The following is a 12,420-nucleotide window of genomic DNA, read 5'->3' on the forward strand; positions in this document are numbered from 1 at the left end:
CTTCTCCCTCTGGGGCTCCTATAATGTGTTTATTGGTACACTTGATGATGTCCCTAAGGTGTCTTAAACTATTTCTACTTTTGTAATTCTTTCTTTCTTTCTGCTCCTCAGTCTAATTCATTTCAAGTGTCTTGTCTTCAAGTTCACTGATTCTTTTTTTCTGCCAGCTGTAGTCTGGTCTGAAACCTTCCTGGGCATTTTTCATCTCAGTTATTGTGGTTGTCAACTCCAATAGCTCTGTTTGGTTCCTTTTTAAAATTTCTATCTCTTTACTAAAACTCATATTGTTTATTCATTGTTTTCCTGATATCCTTTAGTTCTTTCCCTGTATTTTCCGTCATCTCTTTGGGCATTTTTAAGATTACTTTTTTTAAAAACTTTGTTCCCTAGATCCACATTCTAGTCTTCTTAGCTGGTGTTTTCTGGATTTTTATTCTCTTCGTTGGATGAACCATCATTTCCTATTTCTTTTGTCTTGTACTCTGTCGCATATGGTACATTTTATGTTTAAAATGTTAGCTTTGGGATTTATTAATTGAAATGTCTGTTTCTTAATTTTGTAACTAGCTGGTGATAAGACAGATTTTTTTTGAAATTTCAACCTGTCTCTCAGGAAGGTGAATACAGTGTGCAGAATTTTCCCTGTTTTACTGGGCCTCTGTCTTGTCCTGGGCTTTTGCTTATTAGTTGTTTTGAAATTCCTGTTTACAGGGTTTGTCCCCTCTGTTTCTCGGGAGATAGACTTCCTTTTCCTGGGTGTTTGAAGCTGGCAGGACTCTGCCTCAGACTGCTGCCTCTGCAGTTTTTTACACTCCTTTCATTGTCTCAAGCTGCTTCTGCCTGAAGGACAAATCCTCAGAGGAGGGGCATGCCAGAGAGGACTTTCACAAATCATCCTTTTTTCCCTTTTTTAAAGATTTGTTTTATTAACTTATTTCTCCCCAACCCCTTGTTGTTTGCACTTGCTTTGTCTGTTCATCTTGTTTCTCTAGGAGGCAGCAGAAAATGAACCCGGGACTGTTGATGTGGGAGGGAGGCACCTAATTGTTTGAGCCACTTCCTGCTCTATTCCCTGCTTTGTTGTGTCTCTCATTAAGTTTTTCTTCTTGTGTCTCTTATTGCATCATCTGGTTGTGTCAGCTTGCCATGCCTGCCCATCATGCCAGCTCACGGTCTTCTTCAGGAGGCACTGGACCTCCCATGTGGTAGGCGGGCATGCAATTGCTTGAGCCACATCTGCTTCCCGCAAATCATTCTTTCACAGCGAAAACAGGGCCAGTACCCTGGGAAGAAGTTCAGGAAGGATGCCAAGAGCTTCTCTGATGGCCCTCCAAAGCTGAGCTTTCCTGACCTGCCCAGCAAATGCAGCCCTTCAACTCTTCCTTGCAGCCCTGAGGAAGCACATTTCTAAGTTTTCACGACCCTGTCTAGTCTGGGGAGGGTTGAAACAATGGCTACCAACACCTTGTTCACCTTTGTCTGTAAGGGTTAAAACAGTAGCTGCTCTCAGAGCTGGGGTCCCAGCGATCTGAATTCTCTAGTTAAAGTTGTAATCAGTGGTCAGCCATGCCCACCACTGTTCTTGAGCAAGAGGATTTTTATGTCCCTTTTTCTCACCAGCAAACTAGCTAGGGGTTGGTCCCATTGGCAGTGTGTAGCAAGAGTGGCACTGGTAGCCACACACACAGAATGATTTACTATTTTTTACCATAATTAGGCTCTTCCTTCTGCACTTCGCTGGATGCTGTTTGGTGTTCTTCTAGCCTCTGGAGTTTCAAAATAGATGTTTCAGACAGTTCCTACTTATTTAACAGGTGTTTTTGTGGAAGGACTGAGTCCTGGACTCCCTAATGTACCACCTTCCCACAATGCAAAAAGGCATACATTGTTTTATTGTGCTTTACTTTATTGCACTTTGCAGATATTGCTTTTTTTTTTAAACAAACTGAAGGTTTGTGGCAACCCTGTGTCAAAGAAGTCTATTGACACCATTTTCCCAACAGCCTGTGCTCACTTCTTGTCTTTGTGTCACATGTTGGTAATTCTTGCAGTATTTCAAACTTTTAAATTATTGGACCTGTTATAGTGATTTGATATCAGTGATCTTTGATGATACTATTGTAATTGTTTTGGGGTGCAACAAGCCATACCCATATAAGATGTTGAACTTAAACAAAATATGTTGTGTGTGTTCTGACTGATTCATCGACAGACCATTCCCCATCTTTCTCCCTCTCCTTGGGCCATGCTATTCCCTCATACAACTATATTGAACTTAGGTCATTTGATAACTCTACAATGGCCTCTAAGTGTTTAAGTGAAAGAAAGAGTTCCATGTCTTTCACTTTAAACCAAAAGCTAAAAATGATTAAGCTTAGGGAGGAAGCCACGTCGAAAGCTGAGACAGGCCTAAAGCCGGGCCTCTTGTGCCAAAGAGCAAGTTGTAAAAGCAAAGGAAAAGTTCTTGAAGGAAATTAAAAGTGTTGCTTCAGTGAACAGATGAATGATAAGAAAGCAAAACAGCCTGACTGCTGATGCTGAGAAGTTTTAGTGGTCTGGGTAGAAGATCAAATTAGCCACAACATTTCCTTAAGCCAAAGCCTAATCCAGAGCAAAACCCTAATTCTCTTCAATTCTTTGAAGGCTAAAAGAGGTGAGGAAGCTGCAGAAGAAAAGTTAGAAACTAGCAGAGATTGGTTCATGAGGTTAAAAACCTGCCTCCATAACATAAACGTGCAAGATGAAGCAGTAAGGGCTGATATGAAAGCTGCAGCAAGTTATGAGAAGATCTAGCTAAGAGAATTAATGAAGGTGGCTACAGTAAACAGATTTTTCAATGAAGACAAAACAGCCTTTTAATGGATGAAGATGCATTCTAGGGCTTTCAGAGCTAGAGAGAAGTCAATGCCTGGTTTCAAAGCTTCAAAGGACAGGCTGCCTCTCCTTTGAATGCCTCTGAATGCCTTTGAATGCCTGTTAGGGGTTAATATGGCTGGTGAATTTAAGTTGAAGCCAATGCTCATTTACCATTCTGAAAACCAGAAGGCCATTGAGAATTATGTGAAATCTACTCTGCCTGTGCTCTACATATGGAACAACAAAGCCTGGATGATGGTACATCTGTTTACAACATGGATTACTGAATATTTTAAACCCACTTTTGAGAGCTACTCCTCAGAAAAAAAAGATTCCTTTCAAAGTATTACTGCTCATTGCCAATGTATCTGGACCCAAGAGCCCTGATGAAGTATCCAATGAGAAGAATGTTGTTTTCATGTCTGCTGACACAACATCCATTCTGCAGGCCATGGATCAAGGACTCATTTTGACTTTCAAGTCTTATTTAAAAAATACTTTCTGTGAGGCCATAGCTGCCATAGTCAGTGATTCCTCTGATAGATCTGGACAAAGTAAATTGAAAACCTTCTGAAAGGAGTCACAATTCTAGATGCCATTAAGAGCATTCATGATTCATGACAGGAGGTCAAAATATCAACATTAACAGGAGCTGGATTAAGTTGATTCCAACCCTCATGGATGACTCTGAGGGGTTCAAGACGTCAGTGGAGGAAGTAGCTGCAGAAGTGGTGGAAACCACTTCTTTAGTAAGAGAACTAAAATTAGAAGTGGAGCCTGAAGATGTGACTGAATTGCTACAATCTAATGATAAAACTTGAATGGATGAGTTGCTTCTTAGGGATGGGCAAAGAAAATGATTTCTTGAGATGGAATTTACTGGTGAAGATACTGTGAGCATGGCTGAAACGACAACAGAGGATTTAGAGTATTACATTAACTTAGTTGATAAAGCAGTGGTGGGGTTTGAGAGAACTGACTCCAATTATGAAAGAAGTTCTACTGTGGGTATAAAGCTATCAAAGAACATTGCATGCTACAGAATAGATATATCTTTTGTAAAAGGAATAGTTAATGTGGCAAGCTTCGTTGTTGTCTTATTTTAAGAAATTGGCACAATACCACTTCTAGGCATATACACAAACTATTTGAAAGCAGGGACTAGAACAGATACGTGCACACTGAAGTTGAAAGTGGCATTGTTCACAATGCCAAAATATGGAAGCGACCCAAGTGTACATCAAACAATGAATGAATAAAATGGGGTATATATCTATAGTGAAATATTATTCAGCTGTAAAAAAAAAAATATGTTTTGAGACTGTGACAACATAGATGAACCTTGAAGACATCACGTTGAGTGAAATAAGGCAGATATAAAAGACTTCATTGAAATAATAAATGATATATATGACTTCACTGATATGAAATAATTAAAATAAGAAAACTCACAGAGTCAGATTCTAGAATATAGGTTACCAGGGGTTGGGGGTAGGGATAGTGAATGGGGAGTTAATGCTTAAATTATACAGTTTTTTTTACAATTTAAAACAGTACAACTGATTGTACAGTTTTGGTAATGGATGGTGGTGGTAGTAGCACAACACTGTGAAAGTAATTACAGCAATGAATTATATATTTGAATGTGGTTAAAAGGGGAAATTTTAGGTTGCATATGTTATTAGAATACGAACTTTTAAAAAAATAGGTCTGTACAATACGAACAGTCCTTGTAAATGAAGGACTATAGTTAATAGTACAATTATAAAAATGGTCTTTCATGAATTGTAACAAATGTACCACATTAATGCAAGGTCTTATTATTAGGGTTGTATATGGGAACTCTGTATTTTATGCATGCTTTTTCTGCAAACCTACAATTTCTCTAGTAAAAAGAAAAAAAGAAACGCCACAGTCATGCCAACCTTCAGCAACCACTACCCTGATCAGTCAGCAGCCATCAATATGGAGGCAAGCCCTTCCATTATCAAAATAATTATGACTTGCTGAAGGTTCAGATGATGGTTAGCATTTTTTAGCAATAACTTATTTTTAAATTACAACATGTACATTGTCTTTTTTATACATAATGCTATTGCACACTTAATAGACTATAGTCTGGTGTAAACATTACTTATATATGTATTGGGAAACCAAAAAAATTCATGCAACTTGCTTTATTACAGTGGTCTGGAACCAAACTAGCAGTATCTCCAAGGTATGCCTGTACACAGAGATCAGTAAACATCAATAATTCACTGGAATTGCATTTTAATAGGACTTGTGAGAATACAGGAGCTAGTGCAGTATAGTGGTGTATGGTGCTTGCTGATCAATTGGGGCTTTCCTTATCAACCAAAACGAAGGCTTTTTTTCTTCCTTTCAGTGCCTCCTATATCAACTAACACGTTAATGCTACTTTATGATTGCTCAGTGAGGTTGCCATTCACCAATTTCAGCAAATATACTTATGAAAGCAGAATATCTTTCTTAGAAGCCATAGGCAGTATCGGTGAATCAGCCTGGCAGATTACTGGGCCACCGTCACCCCTCTGTACTGCTGTGGAGAGCACTGCCATCCCCATATCGAAAGAATCCAAAGTTTGCCCCTTCCCTATCTTGCATGGGTAAGAAAACTAATAAAGAGAAGATGATGATGCAGATACAAGCATGCTGTGGCAGAAGCACAGTGGACATGACTACTGTTGCTACTGAGGATGTGGGATAGAGATCAGAGGCAGTGGGTAGGCACGAGCTAGCAAGTTGGCTTAAGTTACTACTATATCTAAAGTTGTAGAGATATTGATATACAGAGATGGGTAGAAAAAGAAAGATAATGGCACTTAACCCTACCTCTTAAGTCCACGTATAAGACAGTATGTTATGTTAACCTGCATTAAAAGCAAGATCCTCCAAGCACTTCAAACAAAAACCTTCTTAATCTGTTGCAGACACAGTATGCTAAATTACATTTAAATTAAATTGCCTTTAGGAAAAAGTACACAGCTATTATTAAAAATTTAATGTTGTTAAGCTAAAATGTATATGCCTTTTGATTAAAAGTACTATCTTTTGAAAATTAAACATACCTTTAGAGACCGCACTGAATCATCTGCCAGACCAATTACATTAACATAAAGTAGATTGCTGTGCTTCAGGAATAGAACACAATGATCCTTAAACATGTCCAAGTCTACAACTTTGGTGTTTCTCTTCATTGTGAAAAATAAATCCCAATTCATAATAGCAGGTGTATCAGCTGCTGTTCTCATTAGCTGTACGGAAAGAAAGAAGAGATCTAGGTAACAAAACATGAAGGCTATAGCACTGAGGGATGAAACCATTTAAGATTAGACCATGCACCTACCCCTAAACTGTTTTATGAAGAGCTGAAGGAATTAATTCTGCACTAAGGATGAAGTATGACCATCACCATGTGAAGGAACCCAGGCTCTCCTGCTGGATGGTGACATAGTGAGGACCAGTGCTTATGTGACAGCCAATGGAAATGAGTGAGAGGGCCTTGACTGCCAGCTGACTGCAGATGCATCAGTGAGCCTCACTGAGACTAGCAGACCTGCTCAGCTGAGAGTAGTCCAAATTGACAACTCACAAAATTATGAATTTATAAAAGTTCATTCTTCTAAGCCACTAAGTTTAACTTCAAAAACTGATAGAATCAGGATAGAGAAAGCTTCAGTTACTAACCTTTTAGGCACAATTAAAATATGTATGATATGTATATATGTATGTATTTGGAGGTACCGGGGATTGAACCTGAGACCTTGTATGTGGGAGGCAGGTGCTCAACCACTGAGCTACAAAGTTCCTGAGAAATGGGATTTGGTAATGCATAGGAAGATGACATCAATTTCCACACTTAACCAAAAGCCCATAAAACAATGACCTCTTAGAGAAAGAAAGGCTATTGATGGCAGTGTGACACTTCTCAACAGCCCATTAAGAGCAAGGAGAATCCAGGACTACCTTGAATTCTGTAGGCTCGCCGACATTAGTGAGAATGTACAATTCATCGTCTCTGTGTTCAGTGTAGTAGAGGACCCCAGGGATTCGCTTCTGGATAAGTACTGGTGGGTCCCAAGGGCTCATGCCATCTATCAACCACACTTCAGAAGTGGTCTTGTTCATAATATTTATGGTGAGGAAACGACTGTCTTTTGTAAGATAAAGGAAAACAAAATAGCTATATAAAGAGAGTGAGAGAGCAAGAGAGAGAGAATGAAACATGAAAACCCAGTGAATTTCAAATACATACGACCTTGTTTATGACAATGTACTAGAGGTGGTCAGTACACATATTAATTTATAATGCAGAGAAAATAAAAACAATCAGTGAATACTGCTTGTAAATTTAAGAAGTAGATATTATTTTTCTCATTTTATCTCCAAAGGTATTCAATAATCATTTTTTCCTCTAACATTTTATCATGAACATTTTTCAAACATACAGAACACTTAAAAGAAGTATAAAGTAAATACCCAGGTACCTGCCACTGAATACATTCTATCACTGGTGACATTTTGCTGTATTTCCTTTCTCACATATCTATGCATCCACCAATTCACATTATTTTGTTTTTTTTTATGCATTACAGGTAAAGTGCAGACATCAACCAACTCTCACCTAATCACATTAATAATGTTAGAAGGCTTTTTTCCCCCCTGAGACGAGGAAACAAATGTCCTAGAGAAGGTATGAAATAGTAGGGAAGAAAGGGGACACTTATTTTCTCCTTCCCAGTTTTTACAACAGAGTAATTAGGAAGAAAAACTACTCATATTCTCATTAAGCTAATACACTGACTATTTTATTTTAATTCTTCTGTTTTCCTTCTAAGGTTTACAAATTGTATTAGTCAGTCAAAGGAGTACTGATGCAAAGTACCAAAAAAAACTGTTGGCTTTCATAAAGGGTATTTATTTGGGGTAAAACCTTACAGTTAAAAGGCTCTAACAAGTCCAACTCAAGGTTGATTTCTCAACCTAAGTCAGTTGCCAGGAGTTGAAACAAGGTGGCTGCCAATCTCTGTGAGGGTTCAGCCTTCCTCTTTCAGCTCCAGGCTGGCATAGGGCTTGTTCTTTCTGGGCTTTCTCAGCATTGCAAACTATCAGGCAATGGCTCATTTCTCTCCTCCCATGTGTATCTTCTTTGGTGTCTTCTTGAGTGAGTGCCCGTTTATATCAGCCCACAAAGGGGGCGAGGACTTAACCTGAGTTGCACACTATTGGTGTGGTCAAATCACATATCTGATTAATATAATTTAATCAAAGACATCTCAGCTGAATCAAATGCAATCAAAGGGTATCACACCCAGAGGAACAGACCAGTTTACAAACATAATCCTTCTCTTTTTTTGGAATTCATAAATAATATCAATCTACACTACATTAGCTACACTAATATTTCATGAATGTCTTTAAATAGACATAATGAAGATGTAATTATGGAGTCTGCATTTCTTTATATAATATCAATATTTTCCCGCAATAGTTTCAGAGTCTTCATGATCATTGCTTTTAATGACTATATAACATCTCTTTTCTTTTTATCTGGTTGCATCATCATCTTTTTGGTGCATTGCTTTGCCACACAGGGGGCCCTGCGCCTCACTGTGCAAGTCTGGGACGGCTTTTTTCTTTTTTTACCAGGAGGTCCTGGGAATTGAACCCATATGGTAAAGGGGAGCTCACTTTCTTGAACTACAGCCACTTCCCTACATAATATTCTTCATGTCAAATTACCAAGATACTTGAAAATTTAGATTTTAACACTGTAATAAAGAATATAGCATGGAACATCTTCATGAACATAGTTTTCCCCTTCCTTACCATTACAATGATTTCCTTAGGACAAATTTTAGGGATAGAAATATTAATGACTAAGAATATTTTTATGATTCTTGATAAATATAATCAATGATATTTCAAGTATGGTATTCTTATTCACAGTTACATGGTAGATGACTTTAAATGTTAGATTTACATTTTTCCTTATTATAAAAGTAATTCATACTGAAAATACTGAAAAATGCAAAAAAGGAAGAGAGCTCTGAATCCTATGACCTAGAAAAAAGCACTGTTAACTTTTTGTAACTGGATTATATGGTCATGTTTCTCTGCCAACTGTACTAACTGAAATGTCTGTGTTGTGTCCATTTTAAACTTGGAACATAATTTAAATTACTGGTTTGTAAACAGCTTTTTATAAATGAAGGATATTAACTTGTTCTTTAACTTTCACTTCTTCTGTTATATGAATTTTGTTTACTTTTTAAAATTTAAATTAATATTTGAGGTAATTAAGAATACTGGCACTACTCTTTCTGGTTTCTTCTACTGACTTTAGGCTTTGGAAATATTTCATCCAAGCTGAGTAAAATACTTACATTTTCATGATTTAAATGATTTTATTTTTCTTAATAGATTTAAATTTATTAGGACCATAGGCTAAGATATGGTATGAAGAAGTGAAAATTTTTTTCCAAATAGTTTATACTTCCTGCACCATCGAAAAAATAACACCCATTCATTGGTTTAATAGTTTATTATGCCTCTGATCATACATTTTATTCTTTTTAAAATCTTTATAAATTGATTTATATTTACATTTTATATAAATGGAATCATACAATATGCTACACAATATATTTAGTTCATAGTAATACAATCATACAGTATTTATCCTTTTGGGTCTGGCTTGCTTCCCTCAACATAATGATCTCCAGGTTCAATCCATGTTGTCATATGCTTTACAACTTCATTTCTTCTTCAACATCTGCATAATATTCCATTGTGTGACTACACAACAATTTATCCATTCATCAGCTGATGGACACCTGGGTTGTTTCCAACTTTTGGCAATCAGTGAGTAACGCTGCTATAAATAGCAGTGTGCAGATGTCAGTTTGTGTCACTATTCTCAGTTCTTCTGGGTATAAACCCAGGAGTGGTATTGCAGGGTCACATGACAAGTCTATAATCAACTTCTTTAGGAACTGCCAAACAGTTCTCACAGTAGCTGTACCATTCTACGTTGCCACCAACAGTTAATAAGTGTTCCTATCTCTCCACATCCTCTCCAACATTTTTAACTGTCAGTCGTTTTTAATACTGGCCATTCTGATAGGTATGAAATGATACCGCATTGTAGTTTTGATCTTCATTTCCCTAATCATTAGTGATGTTGAACATTTTTCCATGTGATTTTTTTTTCTCTTTGTATTTCTTATTTGGAAAAATGCCTATTCAAGTCTTTTGCCCATTTTTTAATTGGGTCATTTGTCTTTTTTATTGTTGAGTTATAACATCTCTTTATGTATCATTATCCATGATAAACCCTTATCAGACATGTGATTTCCAAATATTTTCTCCCATTGAGCCGGCTGCCTTTTCACCCTTTTGACAAAGTCCTGTGAGGTGCAAAAGTGTTTAATTTTGAGGAGGTCCCATTTATCCATTTTTCTTTTGTTGCGTGTGCTTTGGGTATAAGGTCCAAGAAACCACCACCTACCACAAGGTCTTTAAGATGTTTCCCTACATTTTCTTCTAGTAGTTTTATGGTCCTGGCTTATATATTTAGGTCTCTGATCCATTTTGAGTTGATTCTTATACAGGGAGTGAGATGAGAGTCCTCTTTCATTCTTTTGGTTATGGATATCCAGTTCTCCCAGCACCATTTGTTTAAGAGACTGTTTTGTCCTGTTAACACAGACTTGGTAGGTTTGTCAAAAACCACTTGGCTGTAGAGGTGAGGGTTTATTTCTGGACTCTTAATTTTATTCCACTGATTGATGTGTCTATCTTTATGCCAGTACCATGCTGTTTTGACCACTCTAGCTTTGTAATATGTTTCAAAATCAGGCCGTGAAATTCCTCCCAGGTTGCTCTTCTTATTAGAATTGCTTTAGGCTATGCAGGTGCACTTTTCCTTCCAAATGAATTTGGTAATTGCCTTTTCTACTACTCTAGTTCCCATTAATTATCTGTCAATTTGCATTTTTTAACTGTGGTACCTTCCTATGTTTTAATGTATGGATATAGAGCAAGTCCTTTATACCCTCCTTGCCTCTTTATTTTCAACATTTCTTGGTTATTTTTATCTATTTTTTGTTTGATGATGTCACAGGTAATGAAATGATAATTACTTGGTCAATTACTCAGCAGATATGTGGTATGGGGAAGTCAGAACACAAGTGGCTTAATAATAAAGAGGTTTCACAGAAAGAGAATTAAGGAATATAATAGGCTAGAGGCTAATACTTTTTCGACTTATTTCTATTGATACTGATTTTTTTAAAACTTGAAGTGTATTTCCCTCTGATTATGAATATAATTATCATAAAAAATAAAGAAAACCAGAAAAAAAAACACTGTTGGTATTCTGGTATATAGCCTTTCAATCTTTTCAAAATGTGTATTTTTTTCCTGATATATATATAGACACCATACTATATATTCAATTTTTCACCTAGCACAATAATACATTTTTGAGCTAGTTTTAATTTATACTTTAGCAGCAACACATTTTTACATATTTTTTTTTACATATTGGTAAGAATTCAATGGGGGACTAAGGATTGTGCGAAGATGGCAGGGTAGGAAGCCCAAGGAATCAGTCCCTCCACTAAAACAAGTATTGAACTGGCAGGAACTATCTGAATCAACTACTTTGAAACCCTGGGGTCTAGGAAACACTGTGCAGCATTCAGGGAGAAGTAGGAGGAAAAGGCTGGTAAACTGAGATCAATACCAATGACTTTCATCTTCCTTACAGCAGCTATACTATCCCCTTTCCCCAGACATCAGGTTCAACGTAGTGAGGACTGGAGCTCCTGCTGCTGGCTCTGCTTGCTGATGCCATGATGGGACATAAAGAACTAGTTCTCCAAATTTCAGGGATGTGTGGTTTGATCCAAGATCATTAACTTTGATCAGCTACTTCAGATTACTAGAGGCCTGCTCTGAGGGCAGCCATTGTTTCAACCCCCCACCCCACCCCCGGAGCAAAAGCAGCATAGAAATCTTAAAGACAGCAACCTTCCTCAAAACTAATGTATATTTGCTAACCACGCCCCCTGTCCCCCGAATACAGGGTGGAGCCAGCTTGCACTCTTCTTTATGGGTCCTTGGTCCTTTTCCAAAAGGAGCAGAGTGGCCCCTGTATGCATAATGGGGCACATGTCAGTGCAAATCTATGAGGGGAAGTCTGAGAGACTGAGCTAGGGAACATATCTTGGGTTTGCCCTCCCAGAGTTTATCCTGGGGGCAGAGAAGTAGCTTGCAGACAGATGGACAGTGTGGGACACAATTAATTTGAAACAGGGATGAGGCAAGGACCACCTGCATTAAGTCACTCAAAAGGGCACCCAAGAGGTGTCAAAAGTCTGTTCCAAAGGAGTAGAAGGGCGCTCACTCAAACTCCTGTGGGCTGTAAATGGGGAATTCCTGGGGACTCTAGCAACATAGGCCCAGAAGAAGCAGCAAGATTCCCAGCTCCAGCTCCACACTGACAGAGAGGACCCTGAACTTCCCATTTGTCTCAGG

At 37.8% G+C, this 12,420-nt stretch overlaps 1 protein-coding gene across 10 annotated transcripts in view; it reads right to left on the bottom strand.

Moving 5' to 3' along the window:
- The window catches only part of PREPL (prolyl endopeptidase like), a 76,980-nt gene that overhangs the window by 20,667 nt on the left and 43,893 nt on the right, over positions 1 to 12,420 (bottom strand). For all 10 annotated transcript variants that reach the window (XM_004447323.5, XM_071208801.1, XM_004447324.5 and 7 more), the window contains 2 exons: positions 6,844 to 7,060; positions 5,946 to 6,131 (listed from right to left, as the gene is read on the bottom strand). In XM_004447323.5, coding sequence (XP_004447380.1) covers positions 5,946 to 6,131; positions 6,844 to 7,060 — 403 coding nt within the window. The remainder of the gene's footprint in view (positions 1 to 5,945; positions 6,132 to 6,843; positions 7,061 to 12,420) is intronic.

The sequence above is a fragment of the Dasypus novemcinctus genome, chromosome 17, assembly GCF_030445035.2.
Source record: "Dasypus novemcinctus isolate mDasNov1 chromosome 17, mDasNov1.1.hap2, whole genome shotgun sequence".
In the NCBI taxonomy this organism is placed as follows: Eukaryota; Metazoa; Chordata; class Mammalia; order Cingulata; family Dasypodidae; genus Dasypus; species Dasypus novemcinctus.